Source organism: Myotis myotis, unplaced genomic scaffold, assembly GCF_014108235.1.
Source record: "Myotis myotis isolate mMyoMyo1 unplaced genomic scaffold, mMyoMyo1.p scaffold_m19_p_10, whole genome shotgun sequence".
Lineage (NCBI taxonomy): Eukaryota > Metazoa > Chordata > Mammalia > Chiroptera > Vespertilionidae > Myotis > Myotis myotis.
The window spans coordinates 37,153,283-37,180,927 of record NW_023416314.1 but is presented as its reverse complement, the minus strand read 5'-3'; the positions used below and the strand labels follow the sequence as shown (position 1 = coordinate 37,180,927).

Here is a 27,645-nt window from a genome sequence, read left to right as displayed (position 1 = left end):
CAAATATCAAAAACTTTAGTAAAACAAAGACTTATAGTAAGACAAAGACTTATATTTTTTATATTTATTTTATATATCTAAATGCCATTTAACCAAGAAAAATCAACCAAAAAAGAGTTCGCGTGTCACCTCTGACACACGTGTCATAGGTTCGCCATCACTAATCTAGAAGGAGCCCCGCCCCCAAGCAGAGAACCAAGCACCCAAGACCAAGCAGCGTGGCCACATCAGACATGGGCCGGCTGTGTCTGCCACATCTTAAGTTTGATTCCCGGTTTAAAGGGGAGAAAGCTGGGCTCAGAGAGGGTGAGCGATTTGTGAAAGGCCACACAGTAAGGAAAGGCTACAGCTGGGGAAGAACCGAGGTCAGTAATGACACAGCCTGTGCTGAACAGTGGGGTGCTCTGCCTGAGCATTGCACACTCGGCCAGGACCCTGGGAGAGGCTGGAAGGGGTGGGGCTTTCACCCAGAAACCAGTGTCTTTAGCCCTGGTCAGCTGCCATGTTGGCAGAGTTGCTGAAGGCTGCCTGGCTTAAGCCAAAGAAACCCAACGCTTGTGGTCAAACAGGCAAGTGTGTCTGTGTGGTTATTTTCAGGCCCGAATTTCGTGATGTCTGGAGCTCCCTGACCACGGGGGGAGGAGGATGCTGTACCTTCGGCCAAGAGCCCCGAGGAGCCGTAGGGTGGGCCTCGAGTCAGAACCTCCTGCAGGATGATGCCCACGCTGAAGACGTCTCCTCGGAGGGTGCCCCGCCCGGGCCCCCGGGGCCCCCGCAGCAGCTCCGGAGCCGTCCACAGCAGGTCTGCAATCACAGGGCGGGGCCCCACCATGTCCCCTCGAACCACCCAAGCTGGGCTGAGCTGGGCAGCATTTCCCACATGGGGTGTCACCGCCTTCCCCCTTCAGCCGCGGGAGGAGCTGGGTTCCTCCCCATTCCCAGTGAGGGGCCCCAGGCTCAGGGAGGACAGCCACCAGGTCACCTGACAGAGAGGCTGGAGCACTGGAGAGCTCGCCCTCTCCCCGCCTCACAAGCACCCGATTTAAACAGAGGCCTCAGAACCAACTGCCCACCCGTGAGCTGACCTTCCGGGGTGGGCCGCGGGCGGGGAGCCTGCCGAGCGTCCAGGAGCCCTGCGTAGCCGTGGTCAGTGACCTTCAGCACAAAGCGCTCGTCCACCACGCAGTTTCGGGACTTGAGGCGGCCGTGCGGGAAATGCTGATGGTGCAGATACCGCACACCCTGGGGTGGACAGAATGGGGGTCCATTAGGCCTGTGGCGAGTGAAGGGGACCCTGGTCCTTTCAGAATTCCCACGGACCCCAGAAACCCTTCCTGCCTCCCTCGCCCTTTGCCACACTATTCAGACTCATCTCAGACAAAGTGAAGAGAGCCCGGGTCTGGGAAGTCTGAGCATCTTGTCTCCCTCCCCTCCCCATTGCCTCCCCCGCCCCCCCCCCCCCCCCCCCCGCCCAGTTCCAGGCCCAGAGGAGGTTCTCACACGAATCAAATCCAGCAGCAGGGAGGCCTGGAAGGTCCAGTCCAGCCGCAGAGCCTCATTCTGCAGCAGGTCCTCCAGGCTGCCCCGGGCACAGTGCTCCAGCACCAGGGCACTCACCCCAGGGGCCACGAAGAACCCCAGGCAGGTGGCAATGTTCTCATGCCGCAGCTCTCGCATCTGCCAGGGAAATGAGCGTTGTGGAGCCCCCAGGGGTTGGGCCGGGTGAAATCCACACCCGGACTCTCAGTACATCAGCACAGGGCTGAGCATAGAGAGGCATCAGACATGTTGGATGGGCAGATGGATGATGGATGCTTGATAAGCGGAGGATAAATGGATGGGTGGGTGGATGGATGAGTGAGTGAGTGAAAACACAATAGATGAATAAGTGAATGAGCTGTAACCAATTCCATGGTACAGGGATCTAAGCCTGTTTCCCAACCTAAGTGGCACCATGAACCTGAAAACCCCACGACTCAGTGACCAATAAGGAGAAGAAAAGGTGCAGAGGGGACCAGGGCCAAGCAGAAAGCAGCCTCCCTGGTGGCTGCCCAACAGGCCAGAGAGCTTGAACCCAACCTGCGAGGCTAGCATTTGCTCAAGCAAAAACGGTGGAACCCTTGCCTAGGAAGACCCTCCTCACAAACACAATTCAGGGATCAACTAAGAGAGGGGGAGTTGAACACTCTCCCCCTTAGAGATTCACACACATATTAACATACTAGAGGCCCAGTGCACAAAATTCATGCAAGGGGCTCGGCCCTCGCAGCCCTGGCTTTGTCCAGAAGGTCGCCTGGAAGGACGTCCAGAAGGTCGTTTGGCTGTCGGTCTAATTAGCATATTATGCTTTCATTATTATAGATGTGGGGAGGTAAGAATTGCCTCAGGTCCTTTGACATCCCTGCCATCAAGAGGTGGGGCCTCTGTGCCCTCCCCTTGAGTCTGGGTGGGCTCTGTGACACTGGGACCAATAGGACATGGTAGAAGTGGTCCAGGGATTTTCGTGTCTGGGTCTCAGAAGACTAACAGCTTCTATTTCCTGTCTGTTGGAGCCCTGAATGGCCACAAGAAGTCCCTCTACCCAGAGTCTCCATGCTAGAGAGACCACATGGAGAGGCCCTAGAAAAATTGTTTTGCCGAGCCCTGCCCAAATTTCCTACCCACAAAATTGTAAGATATTATAAAATAAGTTGGGGGAGTATTTTAGTTGCTGCTTTCAGCCAGTATATTTGGGGGTAAATTGTTACACAGGCATAGATAGCAAGAGCAGCATGTTAGAAATCCCGAGAAGGCCTATCGCTCACCCAAGCAATTTCCAAACTCATTTGACCACCATCGAGCCTTTTCTTCTAGGAGACATCTTGCACACTGGCTACAAGATGCCCACTGAAATGCCTAACCTCCAGTCACTTAGTCTCTACAAACCTAATTTCAGGTGTTGGGAATAATAATAAAATTCCCAATTTATCAAAGCTGCACCACTTGGCAGGACATTGCTAGGTTTTTTCATATATTGTCTCCCACCCTCGGAGTTCCCCTGGGTGGCTTTATTAGCTCCATTCTACAAGAAAGCGTCCCGTGAGGGCAGGATTCCACCTGGGCTCTTCCTGACTCAGGTCCTGGGCTCATCCTCCGTCCCCCAGTCTCTCAGGGTGGTAAAAATCTCAGGGGTGAAGGGTCTTACATGATTAACTAGAGGCCCCGTGCACAAAAATTTGTGCACTTGGGGGCGGGGGTCCCTCAGCCCGGCCTGTGCCCTCTTGCAGTCTGGGACCTCTCAGGAGATGTCTACCTGCTGGCTTAGGCCCACTCCCCGAGAGATCAGGCCTAAGCTGGCAGTCAGACATCCCTCTGGCAGCCTGGGAGCCCTCAGGGGATGTCCACTTGCCAGCGGGGAGCAGACCTAAGCTGCAGTCGGACATCCTTAGTGCTGCTGAGGAGGCGGGAGAGGCTCCCGCCACCACCGCTGTGCTGGCAGCTGGCAGCCTGGCTTGTGGCTGAGCAGAGATTGAGCGTCTGCCCCCCGGTGGTCAGTGTGTGTCATAGTGACCAGTCATTCCCAGTTGTTCTGCTGTTAGGGTCAATTTGCATATTACCCTTTTATTATATAGGATGATGATAAGTGACTAAAAGGAATCCTATCTCTTCTCCATGGCTGTATCCTCCAAACCCAGAACACAGCTTGGCAGAGTTGGTGCTCAATAAATAGTGAATAAAAATGGGTGGGTGGGTGGAGGGATGGCAGGTACAGGATGAGGCCCTTTGATGGTGCTGAATGCACACAGGTGGTGATACTGATGGGAACGTGGCACTGGTGGTCATGGCGATGATCACATGAAGGTGGTGACATGACTTTGGGATGCCGGTGAGTGATGGTGACGGTGAGGGTGTATAACTGCGATGGACGTGTTGGCAATGTGGTGGCGATCGTGCTAATAGGAGGACTTCCTTCCAGACCAACAGGGTCTCCTGACGGCACCCCGTCCCCAGCCCCCCTCCAGGCCCTCTGCAGCCCTACCTTTCTCAGGAGGCGGAGGCAGCTGGGCCGCAGCTCTGGGGCCGTGCCAGCTTCAAACGTCTTCAGCCGCACCCACTCCCCCTGCTCAAGGAGGAACACGAGTTCAGCTGCTGCTAGTTCCCAGCTGTGTGACCTTGGGCGGACCCTCAGCCTCTCTCAGCCTGAGCTTTCCCCCATAAATATGTTCTTTCTGTGTGCTCTGAGGCCAGGGGACACAAAAGTTGGACTTCGGCTGTGGCCCTGGGGAAGAGCCGGGGGCCCGGCTTGGCTCACAGACTCAAGTTCCCGTCCTAACTCCACCACTTTCAAGCCCTGTGACCTTGGGCAGGTGACTGCAGATCTCTGAGCTTCACGTTTCAATTCTGATGCAAGGCTGACGAGATGGTGGATATCAAGGCGTTAGCGCCTGGCCCCAAGGTCAGTTTTACTCTGCAGGGCCTCAGACACCCCAAACCCTGGAAGTGAGGGGCTCTGTGACCCAGGGACTCCAGGGCAGGGGCAGAGGCAGAGGCCTCCGCCCAGAGCTGTTCCCTCAGCCCTCTCTCCCTCTCAGCGAGGCCTTCCTGCCTCCTCAACCTCACTGAGGGCCAACTTGGAGAAGCAAACAAAAGTGCTTTGTGCGTCTTTAAAGCCTCCTTTCAGCAGAAAAGAAAAAGGGATGGAATTCCCCAAGGAGAAGGTAGAAAAGGAGCAAGAGCCACATGTTCCTTCCTGCAGAAACCATTAGCTGCTCGTGGAACGTGAGCCAGGGAGAGGGAAGCGGAGCCTCAGTGAGCTGCTGCCTTTGAGGACACAGCACCTGAGAAACCCAAGTGTCCTCAGCGACCTCAGAACCTCCCAGTCTAACCTCTGACCTCCCAGCCTCCCTGCCAGCTGGGAGAAGGAGTGGCTGTCCTGGGCTGGTGCTGCCCCCACAAGTCAGGGTCTCAGGGACCAGGATCTCACTGGCCATCACAGGAGCAGGCAGGCATGTGGCCTGGGCTGGCCCCGGTGCTGAGAGAGCCCTGGGGTGGACCCACTGCTGATAGTGCCCAGGAACTAGCTGTTGCCCACGTGGCTGGTCGGATCCCCAGCCATGCCGGACGGGAGCTGGGAGTCCTGCTTCCCAGTCCTAGCCCTGGCGCCCACTTGCTAGGGGACCCAGGAAAGTCACTGCCCTTCTTCAGGCCTCAGTTTCCCATTCAGTGATTAGGGTGGGGCATAGGGACCCAAGAGGCTTCTCCTAACCCGACCACAGCTCCCCAGGTCTGCGCATGGGCGTGGCAGAGGCTCCCACCTGGTACAGGGCCACGTTGGCAGGCTCCTGGGAGCTCCTGGCTGACCCCTGGGCCACCGACCTCAGGCTCCCACCATCTGCCGCACTTCTTGATTCACTCGCACTATCCCTGTCCGTATGCAGCCTCTGGAGGGGGCAGACATGGTCAAAAGCTTAGCCGGGGCCTCAGTCCCTTGCATGCGCACCCAGCCAGCCTAGCGCCTGGCCCACCCACCTGGCTGCTCAGTGGTGGATGGATGAAGGCCAGCTCCTGGGCTGTCAGCAGGATCCCATGAGGCCCCCGCACCAGCTGCAGCTGCTGGACGCCCAGTCTGGAGGGGAGAGAGATTGCATGGCAGAGGGGCTGGCACAAGCGTCACTCCTGCCTCCGTCCGGCTCCTTTGCCCTGTCTTTGACCCAGAGCCCTCACCTATCCTCTCTCCGTTTCCTTTCCTGCCTCCCCGGCAGTCCCAGCTGGGCTGAGAGGACCCACCAGGCAGTGCCCACCTCAGAGGCCCTCAGCCCGGCTCAGAGCTGGACTCCCAGCCTGATGTGCCTGCTGGTCTCGGCCTCACGGGCAGCCAGAGCCTGGGGGCGGCCTGGGCGAGGAGGGCTGTCCCTTCCTGGGTGTGGCTGAGCCTCATGAAACAGGCGTCCCAAGACCCAGAAAGAACTGCTTCCAAAGTTGACGGTCGTCCTGGCCAAGCCCACTGCACAGGTGCTTGGCTGAAACTCAGGGAGGACGGGGTCTTGTGTGAGGCCCAGGCTTCTTCCCCAAGTCTCCCGCGGGCCTCCTCAGGAGCACCCCGGCCTCCGCAGAGTCTGGCAGGGGCTCTAGGATGGACAGGAGGCAGGACCGTCCTGAGGTCCTGGGAATAGACGATGGGAAAGCCCCCTGCACATTGCCAGGGCTCTGCCCACAGGAGAGAGGCCCGGAAGGGCTAGGGGCACAGAGGGGCAGTGCCAGGCTCAGGCACACAGTCTCACCTGATGAGGCAAGTGAGAGCCCCGCCCGCTAGCACCATGACACAGGCCAGGGCCAGAGTGAGGAAGCTGCCCGGGGTCTGCGTACCTGGAGGGGAGGGGAGGGCAGATGTGAGTCCTAACAGTAACAACCGCACAAGGAGTACAGCCCCTCACGCAGCTCCTGCACTGCTTCTTGGTCCCCTCTGGGGAATGGGGACACAAACCTCTGCCCACCGCCTCCCAGGGGTGAAGTTCAGGATGGCCCCCAATTAGGAAGTTCCTATCTGTGGCCAGATCATCACACACAGAGATTGATTCCAGTATTGCTGTCTGGGTTCTCGCCTCAGGCTCCCTGCCTTGGTCAGGAGCACCCTGCTCAGACCCCATCATAGTCCTGATCACACTATGGACTCTTGTCTGCCGGATGTCAGGTCTCTTTTCACTGGACTGAGAGTAGCTGGACAGCAGGGCCTGTGTCTTAGTCATCTCAGGGTCCCTGGCTGCTAACACAGGGCCTGGACACAGCAGGTGCTGGGTTAAAACTGTGTATCCCTGTCCGTTGTTATCCTACTTCTTCTTACATGCCCTTCACAACGGGCCGCTCACTATTTGTTCTGGCAGTCAGAACATTGTCATTCACGTTGACTGTCAGAAGAGTCCTCCTCACACTGAATCCGAATCTCCAGCCTTGATGTCAGGAGTTGGATGAAAAGCGGCTGCCTGGGACCATGTGCTCTGTGAGTGTTTTAGCCCTGCTCAGCGGAGGGGGGCCTTGCTAACCTTCCCTGCGCTTCACAACTGTTGGTTCGATCTTCTCTACAGAGCGCCAAGTCTCTTCTTCGTACCTGTTCCTGCACCTCACAGGACTGACCTGACTGTCCACATGGAGAGCCTTAATGAGTGACGGATGGATGGATGGATGGATGGATGGATGGACGGATGGATGGATGGATGGATGGATAAATGTGTGGATGGATGGGTGGATGGGTGGATAGATGGATGGGTGGATGGATGGATGGATGGATGGATGGATGGATGGATGGATGGATAAATGGGTAGATGGATGGGTGGATGGGTGGATGGATGGATGGGTGGATGAATGGATGGATGGATGGATGGATGGATGGATGGATGGATGGATGGATGGATGGATAAATGGGTGGATGGATGGGTGGATGGGTGGATGGATGGATGGGTGGATGGATGGATGGATGGATGGATGGATGGATGGATGGATGGATAAATGGGTGGATGGATGGGTGGATGGGTGGATGGATGGATGGATGGATGGGTGGATGAATGGATGGATGGATGGATGGATGGATGGATGGATGGATGGATGGATAGGTGGATGGGTGGGTGGATGGATGGATGGATGGATGGATGGATGGATGGATGGATGGATAGGTGGATGGGTGGGTGGGTGGATGGGTGGGTGGATGGATGGATGGATAGATGGATGGATGGATGGATGGATGGGTGGGTGGGTGGGTAGATGAATTACCTCTGGTGCAGAGTGCACTGGGGTCAAACCAGCAGCTGGAGTCACGTGCCGGAGGGGCCCCTCCTGGAAAGTGGATGGCCCTGCCCAGGGGCTGCACCTGCCACCTGTCTGTGTCCAGGACGTGGGTGGGGACCAACTGGCTTTCCTGACCATCTGTGTCCAAAATGACGTACTGAGCCAACCTCCTGCCCTTCTTGTCTGTCCGGATCCTCTGGCTAAATCCAGCCACATCCAGAGCCCCTGTGTGGGCCCCCAGGTGGGCCCCAGAGAGCCCTGTCCCATGGCTCCTGGAGAGGTTCAGGGCATGGGCCAGCAGGACCACAGCATCATAGATGGTCCCAAAGAGTGGGGACACCTGTGGAAGAGAAGGTCCCTCATCCCCAGCAATGTCTGAGTCCCAGCCCTCCTGCCAGCAGCAATCGCCAGGATGATCATCCCTAACCATCAACCCCCCACCATATTCCTCTCTTTGATCCCACCATCGCCTCAGTCCCCACTCAGCAGCCTCACAATCCCCATGACTGCCACCATCATGGCCACCACCACCACCAACCCTGACGTCTCACAGGCACCTCAGATCTACCTAATATGCCCCAAACAGAACTCCCGGTCCTGCAAGGGCCTGCCTGGTTCTACCACACCAAGCCCGTCCTCCCTCCCTCATTTCAGGAAATGGAACTGCCACTTGCCTAGTGTCTCAAACCTCAGCTTGATTCCTGGCTCCTCTCTTTCTCACTTCCAGTTCATCAGCACATCTTTTTGGCTTTATTTCAGAATTTATTCCAAACTCAACTGCCTCACCAACTGTACTCCTCCCACCTGGGTCTGTGTTACCCTCGCCGCTCACCTGGACCACACAGGAGCTTCCCAAGGGCCTCCTTGTTTCATTTAGCCCTCTTCCGGCCATTTCCCATAAAGCAACCAAAGTGGTTTTTAAAAAGACAAATCAAATAATTTCTTACTTAAAGCCCACTGATGGTTTTTCTTACGTTAAGTTCAGGCTCCCAACCCCGGCCCAGAATGACCCTCATGATGAGGCCCAAGCTCATCTCGGATCCCTCTCCCCATCACTCATAACAGTCCAGCCGCTCCTTCTACCTGCTCCTCTGGCTTTGAAGCGCATGCTGCCCCAGGGCCTTTGCACTTGCTGTTTTCTGCTACCTGGCTGCTCCTCATCCAGAGCTTCACCTGGCTGCCTCCTTATCACTCAGCACTCATCTCAAGTGCCACCTCCTCAGCGGGCTTCCCTGCCCATCCTATCTCTTGTTGCCCACTCTCCACCCCAGCCACTCTCTGTCACTTTACCCTGTTTTATCTTATTGGCAACATTATCACTGTAAAATTTTGTTGTCAGGTTGCTCGGTTATTGTCTATCTCACACCAACAGAATAGACGCTCCTTGAAAGCCAGCTCTATCTTGTCCATCATTGTGTCCCTGCCACCTGGCACAGTGGCACATGAGAAGGGCTCACATGACATTTGTCAGGTGAATCACTTGCTTAATGACCCTTCATCAGCATCTGAATCTCTGTCACCACCTCTAGGCACCATTGTCTTCTTATATCAAGAAGCACAGCCACCTGAGTCCTATGAGCCCAAGCAGAGCCACAGCCACACCCCCACCCAATACTCCTCAGATTCACCGTGGTGACTCCAGAAAACCTTCCCACTCTCCCACACTGTCAACACGCTCTCCTCCTAATCTGCACAACTTGCTAGAGAAATACAGAGCAAGGAGAAGAAGAATGTCTGCAAGAGAAAGAGGCTGGGCCAGAAATGACATATAGAGGAATTGAGTCAGCATTTTAAAAAAGAGAAGCAAAGGAGACTCAAGAGGAGAAGTGACCCAGCAGGCCAAAAGAGTGAATAATATGAGAAAGAACACACACACACACACACACACACACACACACACACACCCTATGAAAGAAAGAGTATTCCAGGGACCAGACAAAGACCCTTTGTCAAATAAGGGACGGGTCCTGTGCCCACAGGGGAGGTGGGACTGACAGGCCAGGGGGCAGCTGGCCAAGGCCAGGAAGGCCTGCATGGGGGCGGAGCCCATGCACACCTGCCCCTGAACCCTGTGAGGGTCTGCACTGACCTACCTGCTCTGGCTCCAGGTGGGCGGCTCCCTGTTCACTGGCCCCGGCAGCTTTGATGACCTTGTCCATGGGGCCAGACTCCAGGGTGACAGTGAGCACGGCATCATAGACCTCCCGAAGGGGCCCACCGTGGCCCAGGGCTGGGTAGGAGTGGTTCCGGTAGGGCAAGGCGAAGAGCATGGTGTCGTAGGGCAGGAAGACCAGCCTCCCATCTGCCAGGCCCTGGGCCCACGCTTGTCTCAGAAGGGCCATCTGCTCAGAGCCTCCCAGGAGCGCCGAGTGCATGCACAGCACCATGGCTGGAGGCAGACGTGGCAGGCTCACTTTTGCAGCCTTCCCTGAGCCCAGAAGTCAGTGGCCCAGAGCTCTTAGGTCCTCCTCCACCCTCTGCTGCCACTGCCAAGCGCCCTCCCTCCCCATCAGTCTGGGGAAAGGAGAAATATGCCCTCTATCTGCTCCCTCTGTAGCCATAACATCCAGGACCACCCAATCTCACCTGAGGATAGCTCCCTTCCAGCCGGCACACCCAATCATCATGACCCACTTCCCACCCTCCCTGAGCCCTGCTGTCTCTGACAATTGCTAGTGTATACTGACAGCTTGCTCTGTGTTAGCCTGAAGTACTTTTGCAAACATTTAGTCACTTGATATTACAACAGTACTAAGAAGTATGTTTATCATTATCTCTACTTTCAGATGAGGAAACCAAGGCCCAGAGAGGTTAAGGAGTGGCCCCAGGTTCCTGTTGCAAGCCCTTTCTCCAAAAAATCCAGGAATATGGGACCGCCAAGGAAGGTCGATGGTCTTGCTGGGGCCTGAGGACCCTGGTCATGTGGAAGTCAGAGCCTGGAGCCCAGCCTCTGCTGAGCCCTGGGTGGCCATGCTATGTGGACGTGGGCGGGAGCCACCCCGTCTTGGCCTCAGAATAGTAAGAAAGGTCCTCGGAGAGAGACCCACCAGGACTGAAGGGACACAGAACCAGGGCTTCCTTTGTCCCTTTTCCTCTGCCTGGCTTCTGTTCCACTTCTCACCAAACCTCCCCTCTCTTACTGGGAGTTGGAGCTGTTCTATAGTTGGCCACACGAGGGAGCGAATGCACAAAACTGGGGAGGCTAATGGGTAAAAGCCTACATTGATTGTAAGCAGTGCTCTCTGTGTTCAGGGCAGGGCTCTAAGCCCTTTATCTCCTCTTCACAACCCATGAAGTAAGGACTTTATTAGGTTCATATCATTGATGAGGAAATTATAGCACAGAGAGGTTTAGTGACTTGTCTGAGGTCACACAGCTGGTAGGAAGTGGGTCAAGTGTGGGATCCTGGCTATCTGAATCCAGAGCATGTGCGCCTAACCACTCTGCATCCTGGCTCCTGCAAGTCAGCACAGTGGCTGGAATGCAATCTCCTGCTAGTGTCGGAGAGGGAGTCTGATGAGCTTCCCCCACCGACTGCCACCATGTTCCAGCCACACAGAGGTGAACGGCTCGTTGTCCCGGTCCCGTTAAAACACTACCTCCATTGCTTTGCGCTAGCTGACCCCTCTGGTTAAAATGCCTACCCCCTCACCACCTCCTGCAATCAACTTCTCAATTTCAGGCTCTGCCCTAATGTCACCTCCTCTGTGAAGCCCTACCCACCCCCAAGTAGATCAGCTCCCCCAGCCTCTGGGCTCCTGTTGTCTAAATATACATCTGTCTCCTGCCAGACTCCAGCCTCACTGCTGGGACCCAGCCAGCTCCTGCCCCATCCCCAGAGCCTTCCGCAGTGACTTGGTTGAATGTTTACACAGCACTCGGTTACATGCATCTGCTTCGTGGAAGGTGGGTTTCCTCCTTCCCCTTTCACTTGCTGGAAAACCAGGCTAGAAGCGAGGCCCCACCCCGAGGGGCAGCGGGAACACCTGGGCCAGGTCCCTTGCTCCACTCTGCTCTAAGTCACCACCCAGCCACGCGAGCTCGGGGGCTGCCAGCCCGCCCCTGCTCCCTGGAACTGGCCTCAGTGCCCTCGGATGTAGAACTTGGTGGTTGGTCTCAGTGGTTTTCAAACTGTGCCTAATGGTAAGAAATGCATTTTACCTTTGTGTGCTCTCAAACGAGTATATGAAACGTGAGTGCACTCACAAAACTGAAAGGAGGTTTCCAAGAGCGAGACTTTATCCTGCTATCTGCAATGCACTCTCCCATTCACTACTTGTATTTCCATTCTGCTTCATTCTTCTCTATCCCTTTCGGTTTCATTCTCTTTCTTATTGTTGTAATGCTGGTCTGATTCACTAAGTTAGTTTATGGCCCCAAATGGCCCACAGTGTGAAAACCCCCAACCTAGATGAACTCTAAGGTCCCTTCTGTCTTCCAGGCGACACCTCTTCCTATACCTGCTCTGCCATGCATCTCCCTGGTAACCACTTCCTTAAAGACAGGTCAAGTGTCACCTCCTCCAGGAAGCCTCCTCTGGTCCTCCAGGGCCCAGCCCCATGCCCCCTCTGATGCTCCTGGCCTCTGCTTCTTGGGATGACCTTGACCTCTCTGTCATAAGCACCTGTCTGTTCAGCCCCCATGCAACCCAACACCCAGCACAGCAGGGGCTTGATAAATTCAGGAAGCGATCAAGCAATCCATCAATGAATCCATGAAAGTTCTGAGTCTAATTCCAAGAAACAAAGACTGGCTCTAACTCCCTCTCTGGGGCTCCCTTCCTACGCTCTCATCCCCTTCTCTGTACCAGGCAAGGACTAAGGCAGCCCTTGGCTCCCACTCCACAGCTGATGTTTGAATCAGAACTCAAACTCCGCTGAACTTGCCAGCTGTGTGACTTGGGCATGTTACTTCCCTTCTCTGAGCTGCAAAGTGCAGGCCTCAGCAGGACTAGCTCACAGGGCTCCTGGGAGGTTAACGCGGGGTCAAGTGCTCAGCCCAGCGTCTGATGTGGAGGGAACTCCCCATCAGCAGCCACATGGAGTCCAGGCCGCCCACAGGAGGGAGGCAGCACGTGCACTTACCCTTCAGGCCGTCCACGCTGCGCAGCTGCTCCAGTACCTCTGTGGCCCCCTGCTCCCCAGGTCCCAGAGAAGCCACCAGCACCACAGGCAACCCGTGTGTCTTGAGGGTCACGGCCACCTGCCGGGCTGTAGCCACCCAGATGTCCTGGTGGGAGGACACGATGGCCACACGAGCCCAGCCAAAGTGTTTCATGACAGACAGCAGCACATGGGCGGCCGAAGGCAACGTGGGCACCAGCTCACCTCCTCCCAAAGGGGCCTCGCATGCCCAGGAGAAGAGGGTCTTGCCCCAGCCTTGGGCCAGCAGGGCTGCCGCTGGGCAGTAACCAGGGTTGACAGGACCCACGAAAGCAGCTACGGTGTCCTTGTGGACCAGAAACGTAGCCAGGGCGCGAGGCGTGTCACAGCCCGTGGGCAGGACCACGGAAGCCAGCCGCGAGCCCAGCATCAGTGAGGAGTCCTGGTTGGCTCGGTCCACAGCCAGCTGGGCGGCCACTCTGGGGAGAGCCTGGGCAAAGATGGGGTCACAGTCCCAGGGACCCAGCACCCCCAGGGTAAACGTCCCCACCCCCAAGGCCCGACTGGGGAGGGAGCCAGCCCACAGAAGAGCACCCCAAAGAGCCACAGAGAAAAGCGGCAGGGAAGGGGCTCTCCTCGGACGGATGAAAGGGGACTCCCGCAGACCCGGGCAAGTCTTCCCGTGCAGCAGTCTCCAGTGCCAACCTTCAGGGTACAAGCCCCCCTGCGGTCCTGGGAGAGAGGAGAACGACAAGGTTTCCAGCATCTTCTGCCAGCACTTTCGACATAATTTGGAGACAGCTCCCCACACGCCCCTCCCCCTGCCCAGAAACTCAGCCTCCTCATTAGCAAAACAAGGGATTTGGACCCGTGATGTTGGGAGGCCCCATGATGCCCACGCCTGGTCCTGGGCTGGTGCTTGGTGGCTCAGCGTGTGGGCTCTGGAGCTGGAGTTGGCCAGACTCGCTCACTGCTTCCCATCCTCATGGCCCTACACCAGTCTCTGAAGTTTTCCAGCCCCATTTTCCTCTTCGGTAAAACGTGGATAATAAAAGCTACTTCATGGAGTTGTGAACATGATGTGAGGCACTTACTCTCTCAGTCCCTGGAACTTAGGTGTCCCATAAACCCTACCTCTGTCCATCTATTGCTATTGTTTCTCCCTGCACTCGCCCTCCAAGGTGGGCCAAGTTCTCCTGGTGCCTCGGAACCTCCCTGCCTCTTACCCTCAAGCCCAGCACCGTTCCCAGCACCGTTCCTGACCCTGCTGGAACCCATGGGTCCCCCGGTGTAAGCAGGGCTAGGGTCAGGTAGCTCCCCCGTCGCATGTCTGTGGCTAGAGGGATTACGATGCATGTGCACAGTTCCCTCTTGGTCCCCACACAGCCCTGTGCAGTCAGAGGACTTTCTATCCTTACTGTGCAGGTGAGGAAACGCAGGGGAACTGAGGGGGGGCCTCTGGACTGGGGCCTCCCCACTCCGTCCTACTGTGCCAGGACCTCGATGCCGTCCTGCAGCCGGGCAACCCTGCCTGGCCTCTGCCTGCATCCCTAGCATTGCCCTTCCCCATCCACGGGACTCAGCCAAGTCCCCCCACATGCAGCCAGCAGCCTTCCACCTGGGTGCCCCAGGAAGGCATGAGACCCCTCCTCACCCTTCAGAAGCTGCCAGGCTGGTAGGGAGGCGGGTCCCAGCCAGGGACTGAGCTGCCCACAGTGCGAGCAGTAGGCAGGGCCAGTGGGGAGGCTCTGAGGGCCTCCTGAGGAGACTCAGGGAGGGCTTCCCAGGGGAGGCCCCGCTGGAACTAGCTGACCCTGGGAAGTGTAGAGCGAGAGAGTAAGAGTAACCCTCCCGATGCCAATGGTGCTGGCCTGTGCGGAGTAGCTCCTTAGAAGTTACGTTCAGAGCAGCGGAGTAAGAAGGGCCCTGCAATCACACAGACGAATCCACCCTACTTTTATCACTCACTAGCCCAGGGGCGGGCAAACTTTCTGACTCGAGGGCCACAATGGGTTCTTAAACTGGACCGGAGGGCCAGAACAAATGCATGGATGGAGTGTTTGTGTGAACTAATATAAATTCAAAGTAAACATCATTACATAAAAGGGTACGGTCTTTTTTTTTTTTTTTTTAGTTTTATTCATTTCAAACGGGCCGGATCCGGCCCGCGGGCTGTAGTTTGCCCACGGCTGCACTAGCCCCTAACCTTGGGCAAGACGCTTAACTTCTCTGAGCCTCAGCGTCCTCACCTGTAAAATGGAGATGAGAACAGCCACCATAGTGCTGTGTGAAGACTGCACTGTGGAGAGCACTGTGGGGACACTCACGGTGTCAGTAGGTGAGGAAGCAGCACTTACTAAAGGGCGTAAGCAGGCACTTTCTAATCGGCACAGTTACCACCGCCATCACTCTCTGCGGATCTTGGGGGGAGGCGGGTGCACTGCCTGTAAAGAGACCTGGCCGGGAGGTGGGAGTCTGGGTTCCAGCCCCAGTCCTGCCTCTGCCCTACTCAGAGCCTCGGCCCCTTGGCTGTAAAGAAGCCAGTTTGCGGAGCTGGCCAAATGTGGTTCCTCCGGGTCTGATACCAGCGTTCTCCCAGCTCAGGGCTCGGAGACTTGGGGGGACGGCTGCTCTTCCGCCAGCCTCTGAGGAGCCCTCTGCACCCTCCCTCCTCTTCTGCCAGGATGCTCCACGTGGTCTCCTAGCAGCCCGCCCCTCAGGACGAGCCCCTGGGAGGAGCTGGGCTTGTTCTGGGCTCACAGAGAGCTAATCATTTCCGGGTGGGAATGTCGGCGCATGTGGCTGATACTAATGACAGCCACTCGCCCCTCAATTTGTACTTTCCGAAGCACTTGTGACCCGCTGCTCTGCCTGTATTCCCCGAGGCCCTGAGTAGAGGCAAACTGACTGAGTGGGACAGTGACTGTCTGAGGTCTCACCGGAAGTTAGGGCTGAGCTGAAATAGGGTTTGGCTTCCCATGGCTCAGGCAAAGGCAAACTCACCTCTCTTTATTGAATACCTCGAACATCAAAACTGAAGTACCCTGGGAGATCTAAACACCTAAACCAACTCCTCTGTGTACAGTGGGGCCTTGACTTACGAGTGTCCCGACTAACGAGTTCTTCGAGATATGAGCCGTCTCTCGGCCGATTTTTTGCTTTGAGTTGTGAGCTAAAATTCGGGTTATGAGCCAGCTTCAGATACCCCACCGCTAGTTGGCACAGAGAACGTCACAGTGAACGCCACAACATCAGCCCAGCATCACGTGTCTTACTCGTTCACTTTAATGATTTGACACACGAGTAATTTGAGTTACGAGCTCGGTCACGGAACGAATTAAACTCGTAAGTCAAGGCCCCACTGTACAGGTGGGGAAACCGAGGCACCAAAAGGAGGAATAAGAAGGGCCTTCCCTAGGTCCCGCAAAGCAGCAGCAGGCTCCCCTGGCCCCACTGTCCTGCTGGCCACTCTCAGTGTCTGGGAATTCTGCATCTGATGGCCTGCAGGGACTCACAGAAGGCTGAGGCCTGTAGCAGGATCAGCCGGGAAAGGGGGGGAGGGGGCAGGCGGGCAGGGCAGGAGCCAGCGTTAGCTGCAGTTCTGCTCCTGATTTGCGGGATGGAGTTCACATTTCTTTCTATGCCTCGGTTTTTCCATTTGTACAGGGAGGGCTTAATTTAGATGTTTAGGTCTCCAAAGATCCTTCAGCTCTGATGTCCGGGTTGTTAATAAACATCAGGAAACAGGTGACTTTTGTCTCTGAGGCTGGCCATGTCCCCTCTCCCAGGAGTATGTGGCTGCCAGTGCTCCCACCTCCGGCACGATGGGCTAAGGCACACCTTCCTGGAGCGAGACCACTTGCATTTTTAACCACAGATTGCTTGGCTCATAGAGCCAAGTTCAAGGAGTTAGTTAACTCCACACGATCATAACCCAAAAAGATAAAGAAGCCTTTAGCTACATTAACAGACTAAACCCCCCAAACAGGGAAGATGCCAGGAAGCCAGGGAATGGGCAGGGGGATTCCTGTCAGAGTCAAGGCCCTCCCACCTCTGTACCCAAGGGTCACCCTCCTGACCCCCACCCTGGCCTTCTTGCCTTCCTTCAGGACAAGATCCCCGAAGACCCACCTGCCATACTGCGCTGTTGGGGCCGACTTCCTGCCTCTTTGGGGCTCTTGGGCTCCCACACCAGGGTCCTCGATGTCAAGCTCTTCAAACAGGCTCTGGCCTGGGGAGCCCCGATTGTCACGACAGCCTGTGTGTCACCATTCCTGCTGCCTGCAGCTGCCAGTGACTCTTGCCTGAGGCTTCATATACGGCTCATTCCCTCACTGCCCCCCTCAGGAACCGGAAGAAGCCACTTGGAAAATTGGATCTGTTCAGACTCCAGGGCTCTGGGGAACCAAGCCAGAAAGGAAGGAGGGAATGAAGGAGAGAGGACCTGAGGGAGGAAGGGAGGGAAAGAAGGAGGGAGGCAGGGAGGGAAGAAGGGAGAGAGGGAGGGAGGGGAGATGTCTTCAGCACTCCGGACAGCTCCAGACCGGGCTGGGGACTCCCAGGAGGAAGGATGAGCCAGCACTAAAGAACCCAGCATTACTGAACACCCACTATGTGCCAACACTATTTATACAACCCACTGAGACAGGTATTATTATTACTGTATTCCCACTTTATAGATAAGGAAAGTACAACCCGAAGAGGTTAGGTAATTTGACCAAGGACACAGAGCTAGTAAGTGGAGGGGTGACTACACATCCAAGTTTCTGCTCATCATAACACATTGATTCTCTGGGAATTATCATGAAGGCTTTCCTCTCTTCCCTTTTAAGGTGGACATTATGGGTAGATAGACACCACTCTCCAGTGGACTGTCAGCCCTTCCTCCCCCACCTTCTCTCTTGTACTTAGGTCAAATCAGCTTTCACTAAGTACAAGAAGTATCTACCAAGTGGTAGGGATCATACATACCCCCTCTCCCTTAACCCTTACAACAACCTTGTGAAGTGAGTGTTGTATTTTGCCTTCTTCACATCACTTTATCCATTTAGCAATATTTACTGAGCACCAACTATGTTTCAGGCATGTTCACTTGAGCTACATCAACAACAAAACAAAAAAAAACAAAGTTCTTGCCCCTCACAGAGCTAACTTTATAGCAGAATTAGAGAGCAATGTGTGTGAGTGAACAAGCAATACACATGACAAATAAGTAGATTTATCTTTTCTGTTGCAAAGTGATAGGTGGCATAAAAAAAGAAAAAAGCAAAGACTGGCAATAATGTCATCTTATAATCCATATAAGTGTTTTCCATAATTCTACACAAGCTTTATAATTATAATTTAATGGTCAAAGAATACATTGAGTGGGTATGTCCTAACTTAGAAATTATATTTTTGTTGGATATTTTTATTTAGCCCTTATTTTATGCTGGAAAGATTTTAGGGCCTCTGTTGATGTGCCAGACATATGCCTGTTTGCTCTCAGATTATTCCCTGCCCTTCCCAAACCCTATTTGGGCTCCCAACAGGGAGGCGAGGGAGGGACCTGTGTCCTGCAGGCGCTAATCCTGAAAACTTTACTTCCTGGTATCCCCTGCCGCTGGCTTCTGGCCAGATTCAGCCATTCAGCCAATTGGAGACACTCACAGGAGATTGGAGCACAAGAAAAAGGGAGAAGCCAGGAAGGGGAGATCTCTCTCTCTCTCTCTCTCTCTCTCTGTGTGTGTGTGTGTGTGTGTGTGTGTGTGTGTACCTTGGACAATGTGCCAACAAGGGCTGGGTCTCCTCTCTGGTTCTGGCCTCTTCAGATACCCCTTCCCATGTGGCCCCAACGTCTAGAATCAGGTACCACCACCTCCTTCCTCCCTTTGTCTGTCCCCAGCAGGAGTGGGAGAAACTTCCTGCGGTTACCGATCTCTGAGTGGCTTCCAATCCCAACAGCTTTGCCATCACTTCCCCATTCTAATTTCCTGCTACTGAACTACTGGCGAGGACTCTGTTTTCCAGATTGCACCCTGACTAATACCCTACATATCTTATTTGTTTGCAATTTCTCCCCATTGTAAGCAACTTTTTAATAGATATCATGCTTTTGTTATCTTTTGAATTTTTTCCTTAGGATAAATCCTCAGAAATAGTCATACTGGATCAAAGAAGAGAAATGTTATTAAGGCGTTTGTTGCATATAGTTTCATATTGCAAGTTCCAAAAAATCTATTGGATCAAGATATACTTTAGGTAATTGGAGATATTTGAATATGAACTGAGCATTAGCTATACAGATTACTTTTAAGTTTTGGGGTATGATAATGGCAAGGTGGTTATGTAAAAAAATTAGACTTTTTTTTGAAGTAGGCATTCTTGAATGTGTGTAAGGGAAAATGTCAAGATGTCTGGGGTTTGTTTGAAATTATTACACATAAAGAGGGAGGAATAAATGAAGTATGGAAGGAATCTAGGCCATGGTTGTAGTTGGGTTCACTGTACTGTTCTTCCTACTTTTGTGTATGTTTGAAAACTTTCATAATAAAATAAAATAGTATTAATATCCATTAAAATGTACAAGTTTCTCCAGCCAGCGTGGTTCAGTGGTTGAACGTTGACCTATGAACCAGGAGGTCACAGTTTGATTCCCGGTCAGGGCACATGCCTGGGTTGCAGGCTCGATCCCCAGTGTGGGGCATGCAGGAGGCAGCCAATCGATAATTCTCTCTCATCACTGATCTCTCTCTCTCTCCCTCTCTCTCCCTCTCTCTCTCTCTCTCTTTCTCTCCTCCTTCCTCTTTTTGAAATCAATCAAAATATATATTTTTTAAAATGTACAAATTTCACCATATCCTCCTCAGCATTTAGTATTCTGATTTTTTCTAATTTAACCAGCATTTTAAGATATCATGCATTGCATTAGTTTTCCATGTGTATACCAACTTACCACAATACTTAGCGACTTAAAACAACATACATCTTAGCTTCTGTAGCTCAGAAGTCTGCACACAGCTACATTGGAACCTCTGTTTAGGGTCTAACAGGCTGCGATCGAGGCGCCAGTCAGGGCGAGTCCTCATCTGGAGGTTCAAGTAGGGAAGGATCCACTGCCAAACTCCTTCGGGTTGCTGGCAGCAGGATTCCTGGCAGCCCACCTCATCAACGCCAGCAACAGAGCCAATGCCTGGTACCCTCCTGGGTGGGCTGGGTGTTTCCCTTTTCCAAGAGAACAGTCACCTGGTAAATGACCGCAGGAGCCCTTGGAGGAAGACGTATGACATACTCTTTCCTCAAAGGGACCCAGGATGCAGCTCAGTCCAGAGCTCTGAGCCTGCGAGCTGCTCAGCCTGGGACCTGGTCTGAGGCAATGCATCCGCACGGTGATGACTCCAGGTCCCCACCCGGCAGACCTAGGCGTTGTCTTCCTGTGTGTGTCTAGCAGCGCCTTGGAAGGCTTCCCTGCCCTTCCCCTGGGGGACCCTGTGGTTAGCTAGCCACCCCCACGGATCCCTAACACACCCCAAGAACCGAAAAGCACTCCACATCTGTGGCTTATTTGGTCATTGTGTTCAGCTTGTTTCTGATGATTCAGTGCTGCCATCTATCTGGGCTCCCATTTCCACACGGAGCTCATGAACTTGGATTACAACCCCCTCCTCCCCCGGCCACCCCTGGCTTACAGAGGAAAGCTTCATAGAGTCCTTCGAGGATGGTGAGGTACCCACACCACCATGAATGTGTTCCTTAATGCGCTGGCGAAGGGCGTGACCTCAGCGTCTCCCAGGGCTGAGAGCAGATTGCATGTAACAGATGCACCACTTTCCTGAGCCTCGGACTCTTTCCTCCACAGCGTTCCAAGGACGTTCTGGCATTTCAATGTCATTTAGGGAGGCAAGAGACCCCGGTGGTATCACTTATGCAGAGCAGCCTCCTGGGACCCAGAAGGGGTGGGTAAAGGCAGGGAGGGGATCTGGTGGGCAAATGGAAGACATCTGCACAATTTTTCCCTGAGAGAGTCCATGGGAAGGCAGCTTTCGTCCATCCAGGCCTTGACAAAGGGGAGGTTTTCCCAGGAGCAGCTCGGGAGGTCGCCTAAGGAGAAAGGGGTGACACAAGCAAATGTGCAGACCAGGGAGTGCCAGGCACATCCGGACGTTGGCTGTGTGCCTGGAGGGAAAGGGCCAGGGTCAACCCATGCAGCTGACACGCAGGCCTGGGGGTCAAACTGGGGCCCAAGTCTCCTTTCACCTGGAAGACACCCTATTTCTGAAGTCTGTCCATCTTCCTGGCTTGGCACCTCCCACATTGGCACCTGGAGACCTCAGCAGACTCACAGGGGTCCATCCAGGGCTGACACCCCCAGCTGGAGCCCCACTCACTCCATCCTGCCGTCCACCCAATAGCCATGGCCTTTCAAGTCCAGCTCTTTCCAGGGCTCATCTGACCAAACCTAGCCTTTAGCCAACTAGTCCTGGGGGCCCAGCCCTGTAATCAGACACGCTTTCTCTGTCTGAGGGGGCCATGGGCTGGTGTCCGCCTCCACAGAGAAAGTCCTGGTAGAAGCACAAGGTGTGCACGGAGCCAGAAGAAGTCTTTATCCAGCAGAGGGCACCAAGGCCCCAGTAATTGGCCTGCACTAGAGTTCCTTGGCAGTAGAAAGCTTCCCGCAGGAGGGCACAGCTCAGCCAGCACAGGGCCTGGCCCGTAGCTTGTTGGCAGCTCTGGCAGGTGAAAGAACCAAAGGCACAGAGGACCAGGTGAGAGTCCGTGAGGAGCAGGGGGAGAGGGGAGAAGCACAGGCTTAGAGACAGACCCAGCTGCCTGCCTCCAGGAACAGGGGGGCCTCGGGGAGGGGACTTCACAGCCCAGATCCCAGTTCCCTTCTGTAAAATGGAGAAATAAGTGTCCCTCCTGGTCTTGCCGGGAGGATTCAACGAGATACATGCCACGCAATGCTCAGTACGCCGGAGGCCCTCGGCACTCACAGGTGAGGCATGCATGGCTCAGACGGGTTTGTCTGACTTTCAAGTACAAGGTGGGAAGTAAAGGGGTCTCTCGAGTCCCTAATGGGGTTTCTAGGTGAACAGAGAAAGTTAGGATACCAGTGGTTCTGGGGAATGAAGACAGGTCTAGGCCCGTGTGGGAGCTCTGTGGGGGCAGCTGCTCAGGGGCTGGGAAGGTTCTTGGAGACAGATTCAGTGAGCTCATCCTGCCACCTGGGGTGGGTACCAAATACCCACTTCACAGCCCTCCCAGGAGCTTCCCCTGCACCTTCCTCATGTGGGAAATTAACTTTGTGAATGTGGAGCCTGCCGTTCACCTCCTCCAGCCTCCTCCAGCCACTGGGTGTGAATTCGCCATCTTACCCGAGTGTTTCAGGAGGCTGAGCTTCTCCTTCTGCGTTTGTTTCATGTGCTGCTGTCATTCCTGATCTCTGCCAGGGATTGATCACAGGGACCAGGTCTGATAGAAATGGCCTCGGAATGAGCGTGCGGGCAGGCGGCCCCTGCAGAAAGCTAAGCCCAGTGCCACACACTTAAAAAAATAAGCAGCAAACTCACGTTTTTCTGGAGCAGGCGGCCTGGCTGGGCTGAGGGAGTGTCCGGCCCAGAACACAAAGGAGCGAGTGGGCCTCAGATGGGAAGCTGGCCCCTGGCCTGGGCCATGGCCCTGAGCCTGAGGAGGAAGATTGTCCAGGCCACAGAGCTCCTATCTCAGGGGGTGGGGTCTGGGAGGAAGATTGTCCAGGCCACAGAGCTCCTATCTCAGGAGGTGGGGGCTGGGAGGAAGATTGTCCAGGCCACAGAGCTCCTTTCTCAGGGGGTGGGGTCTGGGAGGAAGATTGTCCAGGCCACAGAGCTCCTATCTCAGGGGGTGGGGTCTGGGAGGAAGATTGTCCAGGCCACGGAGCTCCTATCTCAGGGGGTGGGGTCTGGGAGGAAGATTGTCCAGGCCACAGAGCTCCTTTCTCAGGGGGTGGGGTCTGGGAGGAAGATTGTCCAGGCCACAGAGCTCCTATCTCAGGGGGTGGGGGCTGGGAGGAAGATTGTCCAGGCCACAGAGCTCCTATCTCAGGAGGTGGGGGCTGGGAGGAAGATTGTCCAGGCCACAGAGCTCCTATCTCAGGGGGTGGGGTCTGGGAGGAAGATTGTCCAGGCCACGGAGCTCCTTTCTCAGGGGGTGGGGGCTGGGAGGAAGATTGTCCAGGCCACAGAGCTCCTTTCTCAGGGGGTGGGGTCTGGGAGGAAGATTGTCCAGGCCACGGAGCTCCTATCTCAGGGGGTGGGGTCTGGGAGGAAGATTGTCCAGGCCACAGAGCTCCTATCTCAGGGGGTGGGGTCTGGGAGGAAGATTGTCCAGGCCACAGAGCTCCTATCTCAGGGGGTGGGGTCTGGGAGGAAGATTGTCCAGGCCACAGAGCTCCTATCTCAGGGGGTGGGGTCTGGGAGGAAGATTGTCCAGGCCACGGAGCTCCTATCTCAGGGGGTGGGGTCTGGGAGGAAGATTGTCCAGGCCACAGAGCTCCTTTCTCAGGGGGTGGGGTCTGGGAGGAAGATTGTCCAGGCCACGGAGCTCCTATCTCAGGAGGTGGCATGCACGGGGCAGGCCTCAAGATGGGAGGTTTGCCCAATGAGGTTTGCCCTTTTTCTGCTCAGAAGGCGGGCTCTGGGACCTGCCACGGTGCTGCAGGCTAACGCAGGGTTGAGCAGGCCCAGGCCCACCCGTGGGCTGCCGGGGCCCCCAGGCTACCTTTGGGCTTCGGCAGCCCCCAGTGCTGCACAGTGTGGAGTGCCACCTGCAGGGTCTGCTCTCCCACCAGCAGCACATGCCCACCCCCTGTCCCAGCGCGAGCAGGATCTTGGCACTCATTCTTAATAAACTCACTCGGGGCACCTCCCATTCATTACTCCAGCTTGTTGAGATTCGCCTCTTCATTCATCTGTGACCTCAACAGTTTCTGATCCCCTCCTCTATGTCAGCTCTGTTCCTAGCTTCCAGGAAGACAGGCGACGAGGCCAGGGCCCCCGCGGTAGCCGGTGGGGATAGGAGAGGATTGCAACCCAGTGGAAGGTGGAGGCACAAAAGGCGGTGGGAACAACTCGCTTTGGAATGGATTCTGCGGTCTGGTGAACCTCAGCCCCTCCCTTCCTCAAGCGTGTGCGGCTGATGAGCTGGCCTGTCCTTTCACCCCACTCTCAGCAAAATGGCTGAGCAGAGAGAAGCAACACTGGGCAGCTGGCGAGACCCACCAGCTGACAGAGAGCCAGTGGCAAACAGCAGGAGTACCTGGGAGCATCTAGAAAACCTTTGCAGCAGCATGATGAGGAAGTGAGCCACGCTTGTCAGGCGGGGCCTGGTCAGCACCCTGGAGGGCATGGGCCTGAGAGTTTGCAGCCCGAAGCACTGTCAACGTATTGTCCATGGCCTCAGGACCCCAGACAGGGCAGGCCCTGCAGTGTCTGTAGAACTAACCCCGGGCTGGGAGCAGGACCACATGCACAGAGCCAACACTAGGCCCTGGAGGCCTGAGGCGCCCACTCTGACTCAATGTCGAGGGATCTGGGCCATGAGTCAAGCAGAAGGCTGCTCCTTCCTCTACCATCAGACGACCAGCTGGGCATCTCCAAACAGGCACTGCCACTCCTCACTCTGACATCTGGGGCTTTCTGGCTTCCTGTAAGGGTGTGATACCCATGATGGGGCCTCACCTCCAACCCTGAGTGCCACACTCCCCCTCCCCCCCATATGCAGATCCGAGCCTTTCATCAGAAATATGACGGTAGCCTGGCCCCCACTGGGATATCAGACCCAACTGCACTCAGTTCTGCTGTTCCTTCTCCAGGACTTGAGCCGGTGCCAGTGGTTGGCTTCCATGGGATCTCTCAGCGTCTCCTCCCACCGTCAAATGGCCACTGTTGGGTTGTCGTGGTGGGTAACGGACAATGTGGGCAGATCAGGCGTGTGTGGGTTGCAAACTCTGCCTCTGACTGGCCTGTGACCTTGGGAGCCTAAGTCTTTTTGCTGTGGAATGGAGGACCGTTGTGTCTGCCTCCAGGGTTGCTGTGAGGTATGTGTGGGGTGACAGGTGCTCCTGGCACTGGTAGGGAGTTGCCCAGTAAATGAATGTTAAATCTAGATTCTGCAAAGGGTAGGGCCAGACTACAAGGCGCAGAACCTGTGGGTCTGATGGAAACGAAGCCAGAACCCAATCCACGGATGGGTCAGAATTCTCTCTTCCTACTGAGTCTTGATCCATGTCCACGCGGCGAACATTCCAAAGGCTGGAAACTGGCAATTAAGGCCAGAGTAGCCTCCGAAGAGAGGAAGCACCTTTTAGATGACCCTGAGTGCCAGCAGCATTTCCCAGTGAGAGGTGATTGCCAGTGCTCATGGCCTGGCTGTGTGTGTGTGTGTGTGTGTGTGTGTGTGTGTGTGTGTGTGTGTGTGTGTGTACAGGCGCGGGTGCCTCCGAACATGGGATGAGGTTGCTTGTGCAGCTGGTGCCCGCTCCCTGGGTTTGGGCTTTGGCAGGAGGGGACACCGCATCTGAGAGCCGCGTCTGATTTTCTGAGCTTCTTTGAGACAGAGGCAGCCAACTGGACCCAACATGCCTCCTGGAGCCAGTCTCACAGCTGCTGTTTCCATTACAGGGAGGAGCCTGGCGCGGGTAGGGGCTCCCAGCTCCCAGCCCCAGGCCAGGGCATGAATGAGAAAGGGAACTCTGGGCAGGAATAGGAAAGGGTGGGGACCCAGAAACATTGACTCAGGAATAGGCTGAGAAAGCAATGTTGGGCAGGGAGTCCAGGAGCGGTGGTCAAGTAGTAATGGGATAAGAAGGAGAAACAGAATTCAGAACAAATTTCTCGTAGATGGGGAAGAGGTCGAAAGCCAGAGAGAAGGACAGAGAGAGGCAGAGACTGTAGAGTCGGAAGCAATGGAAACAGAGAAAGGGAGAAAGAGAGAAATAGATTCAAGAAAGAAAAGTTAAGATAGCAAGTAGATGTTCTGAAAGGGAAATAAAGTCATAGAAAGAGGAAGAAGAGACACTAAAGAGAATCAGATTGCAGAGGGGAAGAGTCTATGTAAGTCAGACAAGGAGCACAAGAGAGGGGCAAACAAAAGGCCATGTGCCAGAATCAGGAGCTGGGAGAGCGCAGAGCCAGCAGGGGCTTTAGACCAGGGGTCCTCAAACTTTTTAAACAGGGGCCCAGTTCACTGTCCCTCAGACCGTTGGAGGGCCGGACTATAGTTTAAAAAAAAACTATGAACAAATTCCTATGCACACTGCACATATCTTATTTTGAAGTAAAAAAACAAAACGGGAACAAATACAATATTTGTATTTGCATGTGGCCCGCGGGCCGTAGTTTGAGGACCCCTGCTTTAGACTACCATGGTCAACCCTCTCCCATTTTACAGATGAGAAAATGGAGGCCCAGCAAATCAGTAGCAGAATCAGGCTTAGATTACAGCAGTGAAGGCGAACCTTTTGAGCTCGGCGTGTCAGCATTTTGAAAAACCCTAACTTAACTCTGGTGCCGCGTCACATATAGAAATTTTTTGATATTTGCAACCATAGCAAAACAAAGACTTATGTTTTTGATATTTATTTTATATATTTAAATGCCATTTAACAAAGAAAAATCAATCCAAAAAAATGAGTTCGCGTGTCACCCCTGACACGCGTGTCATAGGTTCGCCATCACTGGATTACAGGCAACAAAGACAGTGAAAGGAGAAAGAAACTTGGCAGAAAGTTGAGAGCCTGAAAGAAAGCCCCACAGGGGAGAGGAGCCGGAAGGGATGAGGAAGAGGGCCAGCATCTGGCCCATAGGTTGGGTGCCGTGGCAGGGAGACCCAGGACACCCAGAGCAGAGAACACCTGGCCTCTCCCTAAGCTGGGGATCTGGCAGGGCCACAGGCCTGAGAACCTCCTGCCTGACCCAGGTCCCGGCCACAGGCAGAGCAACTGAAGTGTGGTGTGGGCTGAACAGAAATGAACACAGTGATTTTCACTTCCACATGCTCTTATCGATCCTAGTGATTTGGCTCCTCAGGTTAAACAGTAAACGCAGAGGAAGCACACTGGAGGTGGGCACGCTGGCAGGCCTAAGAAACGTGAGCTGACAGCGAAGAAGGAAATGGCGTAATTTGGACGACAAATACCAGAAGAGGTCACCGTGATTCTTAGGGAAGTAAGGAAGTGCTCAAACAGTGATGGGGCTATAGGAAAAGGACACAGAAGTCTCTGGTCAAATCTGGAACGATTTGTGCATCAAAATAAATAGTGACGGTAACAGATTATAACTCAGTGAATAAAATAAGAGACCACGAATCCAAACTGTCAGGGAAGGAGGGAGGGAAGAGGAGCGAGGGAGGATTTGATGAGGAATGGAATGTTTATATAGTTTCAAAATACTTCCCCACATAATACTTACTCATTACAAATGAAAAATGAATAATTTTCTGCAGTATTTTTCCTGTGAAGAAGCTTGGAAAATTGAGGACTTGCTGGGGCACAGCTGCCAAATCATCCCTGAATTTCGTTCTCCAGACTTGTATGGGAGAAAGACAAACTCCTCTTATGGTTAAGCCACTGTTATTTGGGGGTTTCTGCCATTCACAGCCAAATCTTGTCTTAACTAATATCCAACAATAGCAGGTTAAAGGAGAAAAGCCGTAGTTTCATCTCAGATGAAAAAGAGATGTACAGTCAATAAAAAGAAAAGAAAAAGAGTCAATAAAATTCAATGTTCATTTGTGATTTTTTAAAAACTTGATATATAAGAGCTGCACT

The 27,645-nt window shown here is 54.4% G+C and overlaps 1 protein-coding gene across 1 annotated transcript in view; it reads right to left on the bottom strand.

Annotated features, from left to right (window-relative positions):
- LOC118664217 (guanylate cyclase D-like) overlaps window positions 1-27,645 on the bottom strand; it is an 84,562-nt gene that overhangs the window by 18,410 nt on the left and 38,507 nt on the right. The window contains exons 2-11 of the mRNA XM_036324092.1: window positions 12,843-13,592; window positions 9,852-10,147; window positions 7,744-8,098; window positions 6,261-6,345; window positions 5,509-5,605; window positions 5,295-5,420; window positions 4,019-4,099; window positions 1,501-1,677; window positions 1,086-1,242; window positions 655-804 (exon numbers count right to left, since the gene is read on the bottom strand). Coding sequence (XP_036179985.1) covers window positions 655-804; window positions 1,086-1,242; window positions 1,501-1,677; window positions 4,019-4,099; window positions 5,295-5,420; window positions 5,509-5,605; window positions 6,261-6,345; window positions 7,744-8,098; window positions 9,852-10,147; window positions 12,843-13,592 — 2,274 coding nt within the window. The remainder of the gene's footprint in view (window positions 1-654; window positions 805-1,085; window positions 1,243-1,500; window positions 1,678-4,018; window positions 4,100-5,294; window positions 5,421-5,508; window positions 5,606-6,260; window positions 6,346-7,743; window positions 8,099-9,851; window positions 10,148-12,842; window positions 13,593-27,645) is intronic.